Raw genomic sequence first — 23,522 nt, 5'->3', positions numbered from 1 at the left:
AAAGAGAAAATATTAGTAAATGGAATGATGAAATGAATGATAAGAATTTTGGCACAGATGCATGTAATTTGGGAACTAGAAAGGAGAAGAAACTGGAAAAGTAAAAAATAGAAGCATCAAGAAGAATTCTTGATAATTTTAAATTTTCAAGATAACTTTGATAAATTATACATGGACGATAAGGCCAAAACTGTACTTAAATGCAAGAATTGTCTATGTTGTATATATCCTAATCCTGTTTTTTTTTTAAAAAATGTGTGTAACACAATATTACCTTTTTAACAAATGACTGCTTGTTTTCTTGATATTACGAAAACTTCCTTAGGAAGTTCTAGATAGTACAATGCAATTGTATTTGTATTTAAAAAGTATTTGTTAGATCTTATTATATGTTAGGCCCCACCCTAGTCTCATATTTATATTAATTCACTCATACTTAGTTAACAAGTATTCATTTTCAAGCTGGCAAAAGCAAATCAAGTCATTTTTTTCAGCTCCTGTTTAAAATGTACCATATTGTTATGGTTTAGTTAGGCTTTAAATTTTAGCTTAAATTTTCGCGAGTCATTCAGCTACTCATCAAATTGATTATGTAGAACTAAATTTTATATATGAGTTTAAGCTTTAAAACTAAGACTGAGCTTTGCTGCTAGTTGTGATTATAGGGTTAAAAATTTTTACATTTTTATACCTCCACAAGAAAACTTTTAGCAAAGTATCTTGAGATTGTTTACTTACTAACCATGCCACATTCCCATTAGTTAACATCACTGGTATTTACAAAGTACCTGCTGGTTCTAAAAACATATAAATAGGAAATAGATTAATTTACAGAATACCGTAAGAACCATACCAAATCTAAAATTAAAGCCTTTTGAATATTTAGAGAATGTAATTGTACTGATAAATATAAGCTATTTGGAACCAACCAGTCCCCATCTTCAGCTACCTTACCCTGCCAAGTGCCAGAGACACTTAAAATGGTATTTATAGTTTAGACATTTTCAGATTGGTTTCTAAAGGGTCCTAAATTTCTAGGATCCTTGGAGATTGGAACACCCAATCTCAAACTTTCCCCCCCCTTTCAGTCAAAGCATCTCTGATTTTATTTGTGTGGGGTGGGGCAGGGAGGTGGGGAGTTCTAACTAATCTGTAACCAGTTTGGAAAAAATCGCTGCTCAATGTGAAAGATCCTGAGCTTATTTCTCTATACAAATGCCTCCAAAGTCAAGGTTTTTATGATAATAGCCTCTGTGGGGAAGTAGAGACTGAGGGATACTGAGGCAATATATTTATTGTGGTCAGTGGCCCCCAAATCCTTTTGTAGAAATTGTGCCTGCTTCAAGCTTCTCAACTTGGAAGAATTTGGAGAGAAGTCAGAGAACAATTACAAAGACAGTTACAGAGATCTCTGACCTCTTGAGAAAACTAAAATAATTTCATTGAAAAAAAGAAGTCTGAGGCAACTAAATAATAGTCTTCCAGACAATAAGAATCATTACACTGAGGTTAATAATCAGATTTCCTTCATGTGCAGACATAGTTTTAAAAAGGGATATATACAGAAGGGGAAGAAAAAAACATTTTAATGAATAATGGCTGAATACTTACCAATTTGAGGACATTATTATACACAATCAGGAAGCCTAATGAACAAAGAGATCCACATGGAGACACAATTCAGTCAAATTATTGAAACTCAAAGAATTTAGAAACAAAAGACAAGTTACTCTCATCACAAAGGCTCCACCATAAGATTAACAACTGATTGCTCTTCAGAAACCATAGATGCCAAAGGTTAGTAGGATGACATAAGTCCTGAAAGAAAAAAGACACCAAAAATGACAAAACCATCTTTCAAGAATGAAGGACAAATTATTAGTAAAAGCTGAGGGAGCTCATCACCAGCAGTCCTACTCTACAAGAAATATCAAAGGGAGTTAGTTCTTCACTCTGAGATGCAAAGACTGTAGGCAGTGAATTGAAGCCATTAGGAAAAATTAAAAACACTGGTAAAGGCAACTATATAGGTAAATGTAAAATCCAATATTATTTGTAATTTTGATTTGGCTTGTAACTTAGCTCTTTCCTGTATAATTTAGTAGGCAAATGTGTAAAATAGTGATTCTAAGTTTGTAAATGGGAATACAATACACAAAGGTATATTCTGTGACAATAACTGTGTGAAAGGGGAACAAAGGGGGGAAAGGGGCGTGTGCAGCTTTAGCAGAAAGAATGAAGTGTAGAACAACAAGAAAAAGCAGCAAATGCTGAGCCCAGTTAATCAAAGGAATACATCATTCAGGGTTCTCTTTATGAAGGTTTTTTTGAAGGCAGTATGAATTCCTATCTATGTTTTATATATTAAACTACTACCTGTAGGAACAGGGATGAATTAAATGAACTTGGTCTTTTTAACCTTGTGAATCAATGATTCATCTTTAAGTTTTATCATAAGATAAAGATTTCAAGCACTTATTTTGAATTATAGCCTCATAGCCTCATGCTGTCAGGAGAGGAGCTACTTTCTAATAACGTTAAGGAAGTTAGTAGAAAAGAAGAACATCTATTCCAGGGGTCATGTACTCAGATACCTACAGGGACCCACAGATGTTATAAAAGAGTGAAGCTAACAACAGAATGATGTGGAGTTTGGGAAGTCTAGTGTATTAAAAAGTGAGTGACTGCCTAAAAGGGGCAATGACTGCAATCTTTGGCCAGTTGTTATTGTGTCACAATGTGTCTAAATTGACAGATCTTTGGCTTTCTCAAAAAAAAAAAAAAAAAAAAAAAAAACAACTGGAAATGTAGAATTTTACATGAAAAAAAAATTCATATTGACCAAATACTCAGTTTTATTAAAGTAGTGTGAAAGCAGAACTATATGCATGTGCACTCTGTGAGTTGGAAACTTCAGTTTATCCTTTAGTTCATTAGTTAACCACCACAGTAATTAACAAACAAAATAGAACCGATTCAATTCCAAAGGTTAGAAGAGTTAATCTACTTAACAATTATAATGTTTAATTAAGGTTCCTTCAAACTCTCTGAATCTTCAATCTCTGTTTCCTTCCTATACTGGGTAACTTGCTCCCAATATTGGGTGACTTATTCACATAGGAGGGTAGGTATTTGAAGGAATTACTTATTTCCCTTAGCTATGTAATTTTATTTAGTAAAATCATCACATGCTCAGATCAAAAATCAGTCATCCTGTTGCTATACTAGAGAGGCTATTGATTCTATCAGATATTTAGAAATGCACATGTATGTGGCATAGACTTGTTCCTTTGGATCTTTGAACTAACATTTGTATATAACATTGGCTGCATGAGGCATGCTCAATTTAAAAATTGACTTACACACTTTTACCATTTGGTGACATCTTTTATGTCTCTTATAAAATGTTTTCCAATAACCCTCTTCCACCTGGAGTAAGGACAGCTGGATTTCTGAAATCCCCTTACTTTCAGACAGGAGAATATGCCACAGACGAAGAAGAGGATGAAGTAGGGCCTGTTCTTCCTGGTGGTGACATGGCCATTGAAGTCTTTGAGCTGCCTGAGAATGAGGACATGTTTTCTCCATCAGACCTGGACACAAGCAAGCTCAGTCACAAGTTTAAAGAGGTAAGCCACTGATCTGCAAACTATTTATATCTGTCTATTTCATTAGTTAGTGTATGTTTTTGTTCAAATAAAATATTAAGAATAATCAATTTCCCAATGAAACTTTTTAATAGAAGATTATCTGAAGTCTCAAATTTCAAAGTAAAATTTAAGTAGATCTCATTTCATTATCACTGATTTAAATGCTTGATATTTGTCATAGTGGCAGCTTACAATGTATCTAGCCCATAATTTCAAACTAGAGTGTGCATATATATTCTAGCTGTGTGGTTTTTTTTTTTTTTTTCAGTTGTACAGATTTTTTTTTCCCCAGTGATGAGCTTTCCTCTAAGGCAGTGCTTCTAAAAAGGCTCTTTTTTTCTTTCTTTTCCTAAAATAGAGTCCTAATAAGAATCAGATGGCATACCCAAAGGGTTTAATTGAAGAGTTTAATGAACAGACTTTGAACAGAGTTGATAGAACTAACAAGGGATGGTGACATGCATAGGGACTGGCAACAGCAGGAAGCTGTCACCATGTTTTGGCTTAATGGGTAAAGAGAAGGAAAGAGATTCTCTTTTTGAAAGAGGGCCATTGAACACCCGCAGCTTTTAAAGATGCAGCCACTACTAAAAACTGCATTCTCTGGGCAAGGGTGATATATACCCATTTCCCAATGCTGTTCTCTTCCTGGTGGGGAGCATCCCCACACCCTCACACAGTCACCTCCAGCAGTGGGAACTTGGGTAATACAAAGTCTGCGGAAGTCAGCTTCTGAGGAAAGGAGCGGTCAGAGAAGGGCCAGGAAAAGATCCTGAGTGGGCATATATGTATGTGATCACATAAACTCTTTTTTAAAATTAACTACTCAGAACCCCTGCAGGTAAAGTAGAAACTGTGATGAATAGGGCCTCAAGCAACTAATCTTTCATTGTTTGGGGGGAGCATCCTTCATTGTTGAAAATGAAGGTACCATTATTTATCACCTCTTCCTTTCTTTTTTTTTTTTTTTTCTTGTGGTGTTGAGGGTTGAACTCAGGGCCTCATGCATGTTAGCAAATGCTTTACCACTGAAACCATATTCCCAGCTCACCTCCTCATTTCTTATAAAGACCTTCTGTATTAACTGATATCTTCAAGTCAAAGAGCAATGGAGAAAAATAAAAGTTCATAGGTAGTGGCTGAGTGAAGAATTATTATCTAGATGCTTTTTTTTCTTATATGTTCTAAGAATATAAGTTATCTAATGGAGTTTATAGAACATGTGTTCTTTAAGAAATCTCCCCTGAGCATCAATCCAATTTTGACAAGTATTGAGGCAGTGAGATATGGTAGTGTGCACTGGTAAAAAGCCTTTTTTTTTTTTTACATTTGAATTACATTTATTATTTTCTTGTTTTTTTGTTCTTTTCTTCTTTTTTTTAATTGTATTTTTTATTGATTATTTAAAGCATTACATAGCTCATGATATATCATCTTTCATACATTTGACTCAAATTGTGTTTTGAACTCCCATTTTCACCCCAAATACAGATTGCAGAATCACATCTGTTACATATTCACATTTTTACATAATGCCATATTAGTGACTGTTGTATTCTGCTACCTTTCCTATCCCCTACTATCCCCCCTCCCCTCCCCTCTCCTCCCATCTTCCCTCTCTACCTCCCCTGCTGTTGTTCAATTCTCTCCCTTTTTTTTCCCTCCCCCTTGCCCCTCATAACCTCTTATAATTCTATGTATCATTGAAGGTCTCCTACTATTTCCATGTGCTTTCCCTTCTCTCTCCGTTTCTCTCCCCCCATTCGTCTTTGTAGTCTTTTCCTCATGTTCTTCCTTCCTGTTCTGTTCTTAGTTGTTCTCTTTATATCAAAGCAGACATTTGGCATTTGTTTTTTAGGGCTTGGCTAGCTTCGCTTAGCATAATCTGCTCTAATGCCATCCATTTCCCTGCAAATTCTATGATTTTGTCATTTCTTAGTGCTGCATAATACTCCATTGTGTATAGATGCCACATTTTTTTTTATCCATTCATCTATTGAGGGGCATCTAGGTTGGTTCCACAGTCTAGCTATTGTGAATTGTGCCGCTATAATCATTGATGCAGCCGTAACCCTATAGTGTGCTCTTTTAAGGTCCTCAGGGAATAGTCCGAGAAGTGCGATAGCTGGGTCAAATGGTGGATCCATTCCCAGCTTTCCCAGGAATCTCCATACTGCTTTCCAAATTGGCCTCACCATTTTGCAGCCCCACCAGCAGTGTACAAGTGTACCCTTTTCCCCACATCCCCGCCAACACTTATTGTTGTTTGACTTCATAATGGCTGCCAATCTTACTGGAGTGAGATGGTATCTTAGGGTGGTTTTGATTTGCATTTCTCTGATTGCTAGAGATGGTGAGCATTTTTTCATGTACTTGTTGATTGATTGTATGTCCTCCTCTGAGAAGTGTCTGTTCAGGTCCTTGGACACCCATAGCACAAGAGTTAAAAAGCCTTTAATAGGGCTCTTTCATAATGTTGGGTGAGTCTGACCCTTAGTCACTAGTAGACAATGGAGTTGAAGAATGTTTCATATTCTTATATAGGAGCTACAGGGCCTAAAAATCAGAGATAGGACATGGAAAATTATACTCTGCATTTTCTGAATTGAGCCAAGGAATCGATGCTCCAAAAATATTGTATGCACCATTATATGGACAACTGTCTCATCTAGACCAGATTAGAGGTTAGCAAATATAACATTTGCCAAATCTGGTTTATTGCCTGTTTTTGTTTTTGTATTTGTTTTTTCTTTTTTTGTAGATATAGTTTCATTTGAACACAATCATGCCCATTTCTTTAATATTTGTTTGTGGCCAATTTCATGCTTCAACAGTCAAGTTGAATTGTTGCAGACTCTGTGTCCTATAAGTCCTAAATTATTTGCTCTCTGCCCCTCAACAGAAAATTTTGATGGCCTTGGTGTAGACAGTTTCATGATCAGGATCCATTCTGTATATTATGTCTGATTTATTTCTAGCCTGCTTAGCCAAACTTATAGTTTGCCATTAATTTTGGTGTATAAGAATTAGAGGTTTGTCTCAACTTTAAAAACAGGCAAATATTACATCATTCCATTTGTATTCCTTTTATTCTGTTTTGTTTTATATTTAGCTTAGTGCTGCTTTAATTTCTTCAGGAGATTGCTCTCAAACAATTGTGTTGCACTCTTTCATAACAATTTTATCTTGTATGCTGCCACTATCACAGCCTTAAAAGTTTATTTATGTAATTCACAGACATCCAAATACTGTATCTAGCAGTATTTTTCGGAGGATTATGCACAGAAAAGGGTCATGTTGTATTGGAGTCTTTGCAAAGTCTCATGTTACGGGGTTCTCTTAATTTTGTTTTAAGCAAAATTACCTGTTGTATTTCTTAGGCAAAGCTCATTAGGCTGACATATTCCTCATCAGTCCTGCTTTCGGCCTGTTACGTATGTTCCTACTAGACCCTGAAGTGCTCTGTTTTTGCTCATGACTGTATCTTTACACAGTTCTTGGCATATAATTCATGGTTAAATATTTCATGAATGAATGGTATCAGGAATGTACGGATGAATCATTGTACAATGTACCTAATTTAATTTTTCCAAGTAGTTGACAAGTTAGTCACCTGTTCCCCTCTGGTCAAGAAGCTGCATTATTGTCTACAGAATTTGTGTCTATAATTTTGGATTGCTTTGGGCCTTCCTACTGTGTTCATTTTTTTCTCTTTTCTTCAATGTAACATTTTTAGATTACATATGAGCATTGATGGAATAAATCCGATACATCTAATTTTCTCTTTTAAAATTCCTTTACTTTTAGCTTACTCAAGAAAATGTTTGAATCCCTTCTTTAATTCCCTAATAATGATTTTCTTTGCATTTTTATTGTAATTAGATTAAACTAGTAAGTTAATTTGTGAAGAACTAACACTTTATCATATTGAATCTTTTAATCTAAAGTTTATGGATTTTATCTATTTAAGTCTTTTTTTTTCTTGTTCCTTTCTTAAATTTTATGGCACCCTCTATTAGTTTCCTAAGTGTCCTGTGCTAAGTAACAGAAACTCTGACTACAGTATGGTAATCAAAAGCTGCTAAAAGATTATGTTAGCCTCAATATAGATTAGTAAATTTTTCCTATTTTGATAATTTCATAAATGACTTTTGTTTAAAAAAATGATTTATATAAGAGAAATTTCTATTCTCAAAAGTTTTTTATTACTCAAATATAAACCATCTGTGCATTTGTGGAGGAAGTTTTTAGATACTTTTTATGATAGCTATTACTCTGTTAAAGTTTTTAAATTTTGGGGTGCCAATTGTGATATTTTGCTTGGTTTTAAGAAATTTATATATTTAGATTTTTACATTTATGAACTTGTTTATATAAAATAATTTTAAAATATTATAACATTTGCATTCTAGTTACCCTTTTATAGGCTTTCTTTTCTTATTTGGGTATTTTTGCTTCTTTCTTAGTTGTTTTCCAGAATTTTATCTATCATGATTTGACATAACTAGTGGTTTCTTTTTAAATTAAAAAATAATTAATTTATTGTTTCCCTTCAATATCTTCATTTTTCTATCTTTCTTTTTGATGATGTTGTTTTGATCAGTTGTAGCAAGTTCGTTCGTTCGTTCGTTCTTTCTTTCTTTCTTTTTTCCTTTCTTTCTTTCTTTCTTTCTTTCTCATTGTTTTTTTTTTTTTTTTTTTTTTTGGTACTGGAGATTGAACCTAGGGGCACTACCACTGAGCCACATCCTCAGCCCATTTTTTTATATATTTTATTTAGACACGTCTCACTGACTTGCTCAGAGCCTAGCTAAGTTGCTAAGGTTTTCTCTGAACTCTCAATCTTCCTGCCTCAGTCTCCCAAGCCACTGAGATGCACCACTGGTATAGCATTAATTTTTAATAGGTTGTACATTCTGACAAGTATATTTTTTTCTGAATATTGCTTTCTCTACATGTCAGTTTTTTGCATGTAGAATACCATTGTCATTTATGTCATGTCTTATTTCCTCTTTAACACAAGAATTATTCTGTGGGGGTTTTTTCCCTCAGACATGTAGAACTTTGTTATGCTTTCTTATTGGCTCTTAACTTTCTTGCACACTATTCAGAAAATATATTTTATTTGTAATAGCTATCATTTAGAATTTTTGAGACTTTTTATAACTTGATTCATAAACAATTTTAATATTCCTTGTGTACGCAAATGGCACACATTTGTGTCTGGGTGCAAAGTTTGTATGGTTTTCACATATAAAAATAAGATTAATAGTGCAAACACATACACACATATCTTTTATAATATGGGTTAGACTTTGCTTGATCTACCGATTCAGAAAAGCATATATTAAAATCGGCAGCTACCATTGTTTATTTCTTTCTATAATTTTATTGGTTGTACTTTTATATGTTTTGAATCTTTGTTGTTAGCTGCATATATGTTCATTATTACAATTTCTTGATTTATTTTAATATCTCTCTGTCCCCTGTGAAGCATTTTGCACCAACTTCTGTTTCATTTGGTAGGAGAACTCAACACTGGCTTTCTTTTGCATTATATTTGCTTCACAGCATCTGTATTTTCCATCTCTTTATTTTCATTTCTTCCATATCTTCTGGTTCAAATATGTTTCCTTTAGGCAACATGTTCCTCAATCCTACTTTTATTCTACTCTGGGAGTCTTTGTCAGTTAATTGGAGTGTAATTTATTTATATTTACTTTTATCATCTTAGTGTTAGGCTTATGCCTGTCTATTTCATATTTTCCACTTTCCAAGTTTTCTTCTGATTTTTTAACTATTTCCCTTTGTATTAAATATGTCAAATTTTCATCTGTTGCTTCAAAGTTAATATTTTTATTTTATTACCCTGACTTATATTTACTTAGTCTTAAGTTATCTAGCAATATATAAAGCTGATCAAGTAACCATAGCATACCCTGCCTCTTCTCCTCTATTTTTTTTTTTTTTTTTTGTATTTCAGGAATTTTTGTTAAGTATACTTATAGATGTGCCTTTTACAAAATGATTATTTCCAACTCACCTATGCTCCTTTTTATCCTACTATAATGGGATTGCAGTGATGTTCTGGTATTAATTCACTAATATCTCTGGCACTACTATTTTTCTCCCACCTGGCACCAAAGGTTCCTACTGTATGAAGCAGAGGTTGAGTTAGTAGCTGGGAAGTCACAGCTTCAGGCATGGAATAGGTAATTCTTGATTTACCTCCATATGCACACTTCCCAGGTAATGTGTGAAGATTAAAGTTTAACTAAATTGCTGTTCCCTATTCCTGGTTGCTGATATTCTCTGGCCCTAGATCCTCAGCTTTCTAGACATCAGGACGTGCCTCTGTTCTTCCTGAAGTACCTCTGTTAACTTGTGTTTGAGAGCCTGAACCCATATGTGTTCCTTTATTCTCTTTTGGCGTCTCCAAAGTTGAATTCAAGAGGGGCAGGAAATAGCTTTTGTTAGTTTGCAATGCAGGTCTAAATTGGAAGTTTTCCCCTAACTAATTCAGCCATTTCTGCCTTTATCTGTTTTTAAATTAATTATTATTATTGTGTTTTCCTTGGACATGTTTGATGTTCATATTCCAATTTCTTGCTGTCAGTGCTTAATTTGCCACATTTTATTGTTTAAATAGACAAGCAGTTAAAATTGTGAAATTCTCTCTTATTGTGCCTTTTGCCACATCTTTTATATTCAGTGTGCATTCATGTTACTGTCATCACTTTGTAGTCTATAATTTTCATTTTCGATATTTCATTTTCTCCTTGATTTGAATAATTGGGGAAACAGTTTTTAAGTTATTACATTTTTATTAATTAAATGTTTTATTACATTGTAGTTAGATAACGACTTTTCAAGTTTTTTTAAATGATATTTTTGTTATAGATTAATATGGGTATTTGTGACAAAAGTGATTCTCAGAGTATAGTTTTAAGTAGTTTGTTAGGTATTTGTGGAAGATGTAGTTTTCATGAGCTTTTCATACCAAGAATGACATTCTAATTATCATGATATGGAAATGACCTGTGTTTTAGACCTTCTGAATGTTTTCTCATTTTTCCTAACTTAACCTACTATACTGAGAATATGAGTAAAATTATACCTCACTATTATTGTTTGTGTCCTCTGGCTATGGTTATCTCTTTTGATGTTATGTTGAAAGTACATCAGATATGACTTAAAGTTGTTGTTGTTGTTGTTTTTAACCTTTACATGTACTTCATCTGATGTTAATATTCTGTCACTTTTGTTTGAGTTGCTAGGTAAACACACAAGCATGTGAATGTGTACCTACCTTTAACATAAACCTGGTCACAGTATTTTGTTTTATTGTAACTTTACAGAATGTAATCTTGGAATTTATATCTTTTACTAAAAAAAAAAAATAGCCAATTTAAACATTGGATAATTACTCAAGGTCTGATAGCTCTAGTTTTGTTGTCTGCTATACATTTCTTTTTTGGTTTTGGGGGTTTTGTTTTTTGTTCTTTGTTTTTTGCTATAGGTAATCTTCAAGTTTTTAAGAATTATTCTGCATTTCTATAATTTTAAAAGTTAAGGACAAAACAATACCATTTCCATATGAAAGCTTTTGATGCAATCTTAGGTTCCAAGACATATTCTCTGACATATTTGTTACCCTTTTTAAAACTTTTTTTAGATAGCTTTATAATACATTCATAACTAATAGTTATACTCTCAGATTAATCAATTTTCACTGTTATACCTTTACAGTACTACTTTCGAGTTCCTAAATTCTGAATTGTTTCTAATTTCTCAGAGTATATCCTTAAGTAATTCATTAGCTATTGTGGAAGATATGGCTTCCAAGAGCTTCCCCTACCGAGAATGGCATTCTAATTATCATGACACAGAAATGATATTTAGTTGGATTTAATATTTTGATTGAGAAGCTTTTTCCTGAAAATAATAGGGCAAGCATCATTTTTTAAGCATATCTTAAAGGAAAAGTCTAATGTCAGGCTGGCATTTGGGTGCTTTTGTTTTATTCAGGCTTGGGTTTTGTATATATATTTTATCACAGATTCTTAAAGTAGACCTTTTTTCATTGATCTTCCTTCTAATAGTCTTTTTTTTGTGTGTTTGTTTTTGTTGTTTTGTTTTCATTTTAGTTCATTAACAGTTTCATCAGTTTGCTGTTTCTTTCTATTCTGTTTCTTTTTTTTTTTAGAAACACTGTCATTCAATATTTATTTTATGCCTTTATTTTATGGCTCTATTTCTTTGTGTACATTTTTTATATCTGGGATTATTTCTCAAATTTGTCCTATCATATCAATATGATTCCATTTTCTATGTCATTAAACATGCTTTTAACTTTTTAACTTCAAATTCCTTTTTTTGAGCACTTATAACATGACTTAGTTCTTTTATTAAATATTTAATTTTCTTTCTCTTCATTCTTTATTCATGCTTCTTTAGTTTCTTTCATCCTGGTATTCTCAGGAACTACTTTAAGATATCTTTTTACTCATGGGGAACATCATTTTTACTTTATTTCTTTACCTTGAAGTAGGTCTAGATATGATATTCATAATGAAAAAATAAATAATAAATAATTATTAACACCAAATACAAAACTCATTGTCTCATTCCACAATAAATAAGGGAAAAACAGACAATCTTGGGTCTGTTAGCAGACTCTGTAGGTCACCGCTGTCTGTTTCACTGTTTGGGGGGTCTGTGGCTGAAAGGATGCAATGTACTTTGTGACGAGGGCCTTGGCTGCCTTCCTGCATTCTTTCCTAATTCCAATAATTGCTGTTTGACAAATTTGGGATACTGAGAAGTGACAGATCTGATTTGAGGTCCCATTTCTGGCAAGACAGAAATGTCTTGTCCCATATCTGGACAGACTAGATCTCAAGCAATCAGTGAGGATGGTACAAAGTGTCCAACTCTCATCAGAGTGAAGCTTAGATGATAGTTCTTTTGTGTTTTGATTTGTTATATGGTGAGTTTTTAGAGCCCAGTTTTGAGCATTAGGTGAGGTCTGTATAGATTTTTCTTAATTTTTTATGATACTAGGGATTGAACCCACCGTGCTCAACCTCTGAGCTACCTCCCTGGACCTTCTTATTTTTTATTTTTTGATACTGGGGATTGAACTCATGGGCACTCCACCACGGAACCACATCCCCATCCCTATTTTGTATTTTATTAGAGACAGGGTCTCACTGAGTTGCTTAGTGCCTCGTAGTTGCTGAGGTTGGCTTTGAACTCGCCATCCTCCTGTCTTAGCCTCCCAAGCCACTGGGATTACAGGCATGCACCACCATGCCCAGCCTTATTTTTTATTTTGATACAGGGTCCCACTAAGTCGCAGAGGCTAGCTTCGACCTTGTGATCTGAATTCAATTTCATGCCTATTTCATATTCTGCTGATGTCATATTTCATGACTTTGGGGGGTTGTTTTTCCTCAATGTTGTGTCATTAGTAATTTAGTGGGGTGTAGAGTGAGTTTACATGAGGAACTGTTTGACAGGTGCCTCCGGACTTAGTGTCCATTGTTTGGCACTAACCACTACTACTCTGGAGTCAGGCTGTTAGCACTAGTAAAAGCAATTCCTCTTGAGAGAAAAACAAAGTTTAAAAGTTATATTGTTTTATCTAAGTCTACAAAAAAAATCCAGAAAAGTCATAAATGCATTGGAGAATAAATAAAGTTATCCTTGTGGAACTTTCTGTAAACAGAGAAGCTATACATTGTTATCTACTTAGTAGTAAACATAAATTTATTTTTAAAGGAACTATAATTATAGGCTCTCAATTACATCCAGCATCTTCATCACTAATACCAGTTTCTGAGTCCCGACTTAGAGGACGTTCCTTGTTAGAGAATCTCATCCTGTGCTATGTATCTTGCAGTTGGTATTGTCATTCAGGTCAGGTTATGCTATGCTCAGTAAGCATATTTCAGCTCATTTTGTATACACCATTCTTTAAGAAAAGAAAGACACCATATATAAATCTTTGAGTTGAAATGGAAAAAAAAGTTTCATTTTACCAACACCAAAATGTCAGCAAAATAAGTTTCAGTTCCTTCTTTTGTGATGCTTACACTATTGTGGGTAAATAAATATCACTCCAATACTCAGAAAAATAATTGTAAAAATTCTGATTCCAGTGCTGAACTATCTTATAAAGTTACATTCAAATACCAGTTATTGATGCTCTTGTAATGTCAGAGCAGAGAGTGTTACTCTTATCTCATTATAAAGCTTCTGGTACTAGAACTAAATTTTTCCTACTAAATAAAGTTTTCCTACTAAAATAATATTTTTTTACTTAAAAATGTTTTTGACCCTTATGCAGAATAAGTCAAGAGAATACAAAACTTCAATCTGATTATTTATGTTTCTGTATAAGAGTGTTTCTATTTCTAGTAGTTATATTTGGATTACATTGAGTCAGTCATATGCATACATGCTCCATATTTATCTTTTACATAGAAAGCAATAAATAGAAAGTATACATACAGACTGTTAAATGGGAGCTGCTATTCTTTGTAAGAATTGTGTATTCATTTGGGTTGATATCCTTGGGTGGTTATCTGTGGGTATCTGTGGCATTCATATTAGAGATGACAAGAGAGATGAAAAAGATTGGTTTTGTAAGTTCAACGACACTGACCTGCAATCTTGTTTTTATTTATGTTCTCCAATCCCAAGTCTTTTCTCCAAACCTAGCTCTCTGAAGTCCAGAAGTTCCAACAGGCATTTCAGGTTCTGATTCCATTCTTTTTTCCCCACTGACAGTCAGCTTGACTTTCTCATAGGTATTTGGCCCTTTGGGAAACTTATTGGTCCCTGAAATAAATCTCTTAAGCAATGGAAAAGAGAACTGCTTTAGAATAAGAAAATGCAATCTTTGACCAATTATGCTTCTCTTGTCAAATTTTCTTTACCCTTTGGGAAGCAGTTTTCTCTTCCTCAGGAAATGGGGGAACGTCAGGCCCATTTTCCCACTTTGCCTTGAAGGTGGTGAGGTCCACTGTTGGATTTGAGACATGACAAAGACACCAGAGCCAGAGACCATCTGACCTGGTTATATGGGAAAAAAGATTAATCAAGCCTTCCAGAGGCAGATTCCCAGTGCCCTTTCTGTCAGCATCATCCCTAGAACTTCTTTTAGGAAGGATAATTTATTAATCTCCCTAAATATATATTTCAAAGGGGATTTTATACCATGTTCATGTATTATCAGACCAACACATACGCTTATTCACTAAGTGCTGGCTGAATCAGAAAGATGACCTAAGTTCTGCTCATAACAACAGCAACTAATTGAGCACCATTTTACATTCTGTCAGAATACTCAGAGATTACTCAAAGTAACCCTATGGTTTCCAGTCAGATTAATAATTTCTCATCTGAGGGTGACAGTGATGACATATGCCTCAGGGTTTTTGTAAAGACTAAATGAGAGAGAAATCCCAAAGCAATTGATTCCATTAGACACATAGTGAAGGTAAGAAGCAGAGATAGGGAGAGTCAGACCTGGAACTGTTTCCTCTTCTCCTCCTACTTGTAGTGGAAACTTGAAGAAGCTATGTTACTTCTCTGAAAACAGGTTTTCTTATAAGTTTGTGGCAAACTAATTTGGTAGTACAAACCTGACAGGATACTATTTATGATCTTTATATACTTCATTGAGTCGGAGTATTCATATTCTTGGTGGCAGAAATATTCATGTGTTTGGTTGCAGATCCTGTATTGGGTAATATGGAGTTTATGGAAGATGCATCACATTACCTTTCTGAAATTAAAAAATTGCTGAATTCCTAAAACATCGAGCTCCATGAATTTCAGAGAAGAAATTCTGAGCCCATAAGTTGTTTTCATTGAATTTGGGGGTGTTCGTTTATGCGTTAAAGAAATGAATGATTCATTGATTCTTCCTCCTTTACAAAGAAAAGAGTGGGGGAGGGGAGAAGCAAAACAGACATAAATGGTGACTCTTATGCTAGCAAGCTGTAGTAGAAGCTTTTTGAGGTCTGAATCTTCAATATGAGGGGGTCTTCTGGAGAACAGAAATCTGAATAAGTACCACTTCTGAAATTAAAAAAAAAAAAAAAGGAAAAAAACCCTGGGTTTCTCTATGAAGCTGCATCCTTTTTCCCTTTGCAGCTGAGCTGCTTCATCAGAATGTTCGAGGGACTCACAGAACCATAGTGCCATCTTTCTTCCAAATATGGAATTAAATCTTCACATTGCTCCATCTCCGTAGACTCACAGGCTTAAACCTTTCCGTTGGCCCGACTAAGCAAGGAAACATTGCTTTGACAGTCAAATCATAAAGGAAGATCTGCAAAGAGAGAAAAAAAAAAAAAAAAAAAAAAGATGTGTTTTCTTCTCTTTGGTCCCTGAGCAATAAACGGGTAACCTAATCTGATGTTAGGGAATGTGAACCATAAACCCCATGTTTAATTAGTTTGCACCTAGTGAGTCATTTTACACACTAGACATTTTAATTTACAATCTTCTGCATTGCAGCACTTTTCTAGGCTTTTTACTATGTGATAAGGTATTCTTGTAGCTGGTGAGACTTTAAAAATACAGATACACTCTCTTAGTTCAGATATTTTCTTTTCAATTTTCAGTTGCAAATCAAACATGCAGTTACAGAAGCAGAGATTCAAAAATTGAAGACCAAGGTAAGCACCAGTACATGGTGTTTGAATTGTACTCTTTAAACTTCACATACTATAAATAAATTCAACCCTAGAACTGAAGGGTTTGTTCCTGTGCATTTGAAAGAATACAAATGTGAGATATTCATTTCCACCATTAGATCATAGACAAACACGTTGGTGAGAACAAGCATTCATGTACTCCTCAGGGAAAATAGCATGGTATTTTAAATGTATATATTTATGTGTTTACACACATGTAGTCAATTTCCTCAGAGAGTTCCTCAAAAAGTAATAATTTTAATGGTTCAAGTGTCTAAAGTATGTTTAATAAATTTTACCCACTAATTTTTTCACTTACCTTATTATAGATTTTATCATTTATTTATTTTTAGTTTATTCAACAGAAACAATGTATTGTTTTAATACAGCACATTATTTTTGATAAAAACAATTTTTAAGAATGAGATATTATCAACTTAATGCAAGTAATTGATTTTAGGTGCTAGGTGCTACTGGAAATTTTTAGGCAAGTTTAATTCACATTTTAAAAAATTTGTAAGGGAGGAAAAGTCTTAATAAAAGGAAATAGGTATTTTTAGTCTCTATACATGAAATAACGAAGGATTCAAAAGGGCATTTTTAATTGGTAAATTGTAAGGTACTTGTTTGTATGAGCTACGATTCTAGCCATTGTGATTAGTCTTAAATATGTAATTTCATATTTAAAATACCTTTTGAATTACTTTAAAACAATATTTCTTATTGTTCTATGATCTTTTAAAAATTAAGACATAATTACTCCCCCACTACTAATGATCCGTTTTCTCATTCACACTGAACACTTGTTTTGGTTTTTCCATGTGTTTTAAATGGAGATGAATTAGCAAGGCTATTTTGGTTAAATGGTATTCTCGCTCTGGAGCTCTTTAGTCAAAACACGTCTATACATCATTCATGGTGTCAGCCCAGCACTGTGAATAGTAATTTTTACATTAGTAGTGGTTGATAAATAAACAACTTGATACAAAATGTTTCTTAATAAAAGATATTGTAAAGAAAAAAAACTAGTCCTGTTTTAAATTGCAATTGTTTCTTGACATAGGGAAAAAAAAGTGGATTTTTAAAAACTGGTTACAATTAGGGAAAAAGATTCCCCTGTGATTATAAATGCTTCAGTGGAGCTTATGTGTTAGACTATAAACATTTAACTTAGAAAATACTATAAATTAGTATTTATATTTTTCTTATTATTACATTGGCTTATTATATTCACAGATTCATTTACTATCATGGTTATTCATGTTAATAATATAATTCCTAATTCTGAAGTGTTTTGGGCTACTTTTTAACTTTGTAATTTGTTTTATAAGTATGTTTAGTTAAAAATTTGTAGCCAATTGTGGTGGCACATGCCTGTAATCCCAGTGACTCAGAGACTGAAGCAGGAGAATCACAGGTTTGAGATCAGCCTCAGCAATTTAGTGAGGCTCTAAGCAACTGAATGAGACCTGTCTCAAAATAAAAATGGAAAGGGCTAGGAATGTGGCTCGGTGGTTAAGCACCCTTGGATTCAATCACTGGTACCATAAAAAAAAATATTACACAAAACACGCAAACACATGCACACATACATGCACACACATGTGTGAACATATATATTTCCATTTGCTAAATGGTAAGTGATTTTAGAATATCTTGATTTTGAGAATTTATAATTTATAATGATTCCAGGATCTTTCTGAACTTTAAAGAAGGTATAGGAAGTAGATAAAGCACTAGACAGAAAGCTTTGCAGTGATTGTGAATAAGTGACTTTTAAGCCCTTACCTAAGTGATCAGTCTTAAATTTCTGTAGAAATGAAGGTGTTAGAGAGATACATTGTCAATTCCTAAGAGTACCTAGAAGCAGAGGCTACAGAAAGCTGCCTTTCTGTTCCACTGGAGGGATTAAAATTAATCAAACCAGCATTTACATTTTCATTTACCCACCTTTGTACGTTTATGTGAATTGAGATTTACAAAGATCTGGAAATTCATAACACTGACTGTAATATAATAAGCTACAGACTGTGTTCATGCCATTGAAATAAAGAACATAATAATATCATCAAAGGGGTTAAAAGAAAAGTAATAATATCTAACATTTATCAGATGATTATTGTCCCCAAGGAACTATTCCAAGCATGCCAGTGTGTTATATCACCATTCTGTCATAGAGACGATAACATCGACTCTTGGGAAAATCTAATTACTTGCCAAAAGTTTAAGAGCCAATAATGGCAAAAATGAGATTCAAATCTAAGGTGAATAATCCCAGAGTCCCCCTCTTAACCATTGGGCCATCCTGTGATTTTGCTGTTCTCTCCCTGCCTTGCCTCATTCCCTTTTTAGTTAATTTTTGCATATCATTTTATATTTTAAAAAAATACCCCCAAAGAAAACACTTTGACATTTGTTAGATAATCATTCAAACTCTAAAATGTCATTTCCTGCTTATAGAATTTTAAACCACAGGATATGAAGGAAAATTCATGGGATTTGGAATCAAATCCGTGTTTTTATCAGATGTATCACTTTGGACAAATAATTTATCTTTTGAGGCTTCCATTTTATCCTTTGTGGAATTATGGAAATAATACTTGCTTTTCTCATCTCAAGGTGTTTTGATGATTGAGTATATGTAATAATGGAATTTAATCTAAAACATGCTGTAAAAATATGAGAGACTTTTGCTGCAGACATATCCAAATTATTCTTGCCTTGATATTTGCTTTCTCCAGTTGCAGGCAGCAGAAAATGAGAAAGTGAGGTGGGAACTAGAAAAAACCCAACTCCAACAGAACATAGAAGAAAATAAAGAAAGAATGCTGAAGTTAGAGAGCTATTGGATTGAGGCTCAGACATTATGCCACACAGTGAATGAACATCTTAAAGAGACCCAAAGCCAGTATCAGGCCTTGGAAAAGAAGTACAACAAGGCAAAGAAATTGATCAAGGATTTTCAACAAAAGTAAGCAGCTTTTCATGACTAAAGAGTAGTTATCTGTGTCCAAAACAGAGGCTTATATCCAACTCTTTTGTAATATCTAGTGGAATAGAAAAGATGACCTCAAGCTTTTCCCTTTTGGTAGTATAGTGACCACCAAAGAAGTTATTATATTCTGGAAACCACTTGCATCAGTTTTTCATGTTAGAATGTATTTTGCATATTTTGCCATTTCTTCACAATCATTTGCCTCCTGGTTTTCCTTTTTCTTTTTTCTTTTTTTTTATGGTTAATCATTGATAGTAACTATTAAAGCATTTGAACTTCTTTTTTCTTTTGGAAACATCTCTATATCTCTGATTTAAAAACAAGAAACCCGGCTAAAGTCTTGCAGAGTGACTGGTGATGTACTTGCTAAGGAGCATTTGGGGCTTGGATCATGCTGCTTCTGTCTGAATCAATGACTGTAGAATTTCCCCATGACAGGCAGCGTAAATATTGACTGAACTGACCCCCCCACACCCTGCCACTCTGCATTTCTCAACTGTTGAAAGAATCACTGGGCCCCCAGTTCACTACAGTGAGAGAGACCATCACTACACTCCACTTTTGAATTCCAGCAGCTCTTTCTGCTGCTTTGCTTCCATCTCTTGAATTTTGTTGTAATATCCGAAGGAAAGACTAGGGAATTTTTTATTATATTTTTTCATCAGTTACTTCCTATTAGCTAAAACTAAAAAGAAGTAGTACCAGTACCTTTTCTGATCTTCATGTCAAGCCTTAGAAGTTAAGTAAGTATATGTGTAAAATTCAGCATGTCTCTACCTCTTATCATGGAAATAATATTTTGAATATTGAAAAGAGATTGCTATAAAAACTTGTGGCAAAAGAAGGGTAATTGCTCTTTGTTAATGTGAATTCAAGACATCACTATTTTAACCTTTTTGCCAAAATATCATACCTAATTTTCTTTGTAATGATTTTATAATAAAGTTTGCCAAATTTGCATATCCCATTCTAGCCTCTCAAAATAGAAATATTTCTCTTTCTTACCATATTATATTAGGTGTGTGAAAAGTACTCTCACACACTCATTCCCTTCTCCATGATAATTCACAGAAAGAAATCTTAAAATAATCACCTTTGAAACTCTTACCATCCATTCTCATCAGTTTACTCATGTACATGACATTAAAAATAGGGAGTCATTTCTACCTGACACACAATTAAATTCTCCACAAAGTTACCCAATATATGAGTACTCTAGAATCAGGAGCTATGGATGAAAATCATAATAAACAGAATCAAAATGCTATTCTTTATTTTGTGGCACATTAATGATGTTTTATTTTTTAAATTACTATAAACATTTCCTCTAACTACAGTTGATTTTTGTTTATTTAAATAGCTCTTTGTTTATCCCATTGTGAGATTTATTGTTCGGTAAGAACTCACATTATCTCACCTATTAAGTGTCTGATACAATCATATGTATTATTTTCTTCTTAAGAGAGCTTGATTTCATCAAAAGACAAGAAGTAGAAAGAAAGAAAATAGAAGATTTAGAAAAAGCTCATCTTGTGGAAGTTCAAGGCCTACAAGTGCGGGTGAGTTGTATTCTCAAAGCTTCGAAACATGTGATAGTTTTACCTGGCACTTGGAGAGGAGTGCTGGTAGTTTTACAGATGGATATTTTTGTTTTTCTAGATTAGAGATTTGGAAGCTGAAGTGTTCAGACTACTGAAACAAAATGGGACTCAAGTTAACAATAACAACAACATCTTTGAAAGAAGAACATCTCTTAGTGAAGTCTCCAAAGGAGACACCATGGAGAACTTGGATGTCAAACAAACATCTTGTCAGGATGGCTTAAGTCAAGGTTCGTGTAGCCTAGCCTTGAAAATCACTTTTAAAATACACAATTTGGACTCACATTCTTCTTTTTCTTATTCAGAGAATCCAGAGTTGTAAATCCCTTCCTACTTTTAGAAAGCAGAAAAGTCTTGTTAGAGTAGGACTCCATCATTTTACCTCTAATCTTATAAAAAATGAATGCCTTAATATAAACAATTAACAAAATCACAACTAAAAATGAACTGAGTATTATTTTTAAACCATAATGTTGACTAACTTAATAATCTGCCTTAAAAATGATAGTCCATCTCATCAAGAATAAACCACACTACTTTGTACTAATGAATAAGACTTAGAATTTTTCAGTCCTTAGAATAAAGATCATTTTCATAATATCAGAAGGCCAACTATCTGCTTCTGACTCTTGGAATTCATTTAGTTAAGATGATTAAGATGTTCTGTTCAGTTTTGTGCTTTTACCTTAGTGTCCCATGTGTGCCTCTCATCTTTCCTGTCAAAGACCAAATAAGACCAAAACACTGGATTGGATAGGACCATGAATAAATCACTTATGTTCTGACCCCCACACATCATATATAGATTGTGAGTATATGAATACAAATGAAGGTTTCATATCTATAATGCATTCATAAATTAGAAAATGTGTGAGATTTGTATAAACAGGAGAACAGAAAACATTTGATTTCATCTTCTTTAAACATACACACACACACACACACACACACACACACACACAGAGAGAGAGAGAGAGAGAAAGAAGTCCTTAGAGAATAAAAATAGAAGAATATTGTGCAGCAGATTTTTATGATTGGACCAACAACTCATAGACAGCAATTTGACATGTAGTAAAACCATGCTAATAATGAGCTGTTGAGTTTTTGATGATCATTCTCACATATTAGAATGTCTCCAGTGAGATTTTTCTTGTAAATAAGTGTTTATATCCTGTCATTAACTTAAAACTAACCTTACACATTAAAAATGAAAAGGGTTGAAAATTTTCATTCAAAATTAAAGTGATATCTGAAGAGATGTATTCATTCATTAGGTTTATGTCTTTCTGATGGGTTTTCTCTAAATCAGATATAATTAATAAATGACATCTCCCAGGCAGCTGAAAGAGGGGGATTTAGCTCCAGCATTACAACCAACCTGGAAACTGTGTGACTGCAGGAAGATCACTTGACTTCTCTGGGTTTATTTTACTATGTATCATGCAAAAATACTGACAATTCTTTCTGTACCACTTTATTCTAGGGTATTTTGAGGCCACCTGACTTAGTCTATGAGCCCAGAAAAGTAATTTTATTAGAGTTTATGGTATTATGATTTTTATACCTGAAACACCATATGATTGATATCTAAAGAAAACCATCAGAAATCAAACCAATGGGGTTTTTATTCATCTTTTTGAATGCTTAAAATTAATTTTATTTTATTATAAATACATGTTCCTGCTGTGGTATATACAAAAAAATATGATCAGTAACCAGTAGCTTTTCATTACTATTCACTTCTTTCAGTTTAGAAATCTGTATCTTGTCAAACATATAATTAATGGTATTTATTAAATTATATGACTACAAAAGATCAACAAACTATACTATTAACATGCTGATTTGGATCAAAACCTTACATTTCTTCTGAACCTTTTTTCTTTTCTACACCCTCCATTTTGCCACATAATTATCAGTTTCCCTAGCAACACTGTCGGTTCACAGTGAGATGCAGAGACTACTAATTCTTACTGAAGCCAATCCGTGCTTGTGCCATAGAGGTAGACTCAGTCATCTCAGACATTAGCAGCATACATTATCAAGCACTGCTCTTCCAGTTCTGCTGCCGAGGACAGGCAGTGATAAATCTCCTTGAATTTCAATTGCTTGATCACATAAACTAAAATGGCTTGGTCAGTAGCTACATAGAATGCTCTGGAAAGCACTTTTCTAAATTGATCCTTTGCTTCTGTTGCTAGGGAACGCTAAAGTACTAGAGTTTAGAAAGGCGGGTAAGCACGGGCCATTCAGCCTTTAAAGATCCCCCTGCCACCTTTTAGCTAGGGCATAGTACAAGGCTTGCAGCCAGCTCCCTGGTTGTACCCTTTAGGTGCCACATCGTCCTCCCGACCTCTTGTGACCATCCAGTTCTGATACGCTTTCTGAGCACTGGAGTGTTAAATGAGCAGCTTAGCATGTTTGGGGGCCTTGAGGCCGCTCATGAAGCAAAGCAATTACAGGTCAATGAAAAATTGTATCAGATGAAATAGTGAAAGAGCGGGAAAGGCAAGAGGAGTCAAGGAGGCAGACAGGAAAGAGGAGGAAAGGAAGAGCCCATAAGTAC

At 33.9% G+C, this 23,522-nt stretch overlaps 1 protein-coding gene across 1 annotated transcript in view; it reads left to right on the top strand.

Moving 5' to 3' along the window:
* PPP1R9A (protein phosphatase 1 regulatory subunit 9A) overlaps nucleotides 1-23,522 on the top strand; it is a 322,192-nt gene that overhangs the window by 255,131 nt on the left and 43,539 nt on the right. The window contains exons 9-13 of the mRNA XM_081284725.1: nucleotides 3,474-3,629; nucleotides 16,289-16,342; nucleotides 19,102-19,331; nucleotides 20,818-20,914; nucleotides 21,015-21,186. Coding sequence (XP_081140851.1) covers nucleotides 3,474-3,629; nucleotides 16,289-16,342; nucleotides 19,102-19,331; nucleotides 20,818-20,914; nucleotides 21,015-21,186 — 709 coding nt within the window. The remainder of the gene's footprint in view (nucleotides 1-3,473; nucleotides 3,630-16,288; nucleotides 16,343-19,101; nucleotides 19,332-20,817; nucleotides 20,915-21,014; nucleotides 21,187-23,522) is intronic.

Source organism: Spermophilus citellus (assembly GCF_964194105.1).
Source record: "Spermophilus citellus genome assembly, chromosome: 3".
Lineage (NCBI taxonomy): Eukaryota > Metazoa > Chordata > Mammalia > Rodentia > Sciuridae > Spermophilus > Spermophilus citellus.
The sequence above is the reverse complement of the archived record's forward strand: the minus strand, read 5'-3'. Positions and strand labels throughout refer to the sequence as shown.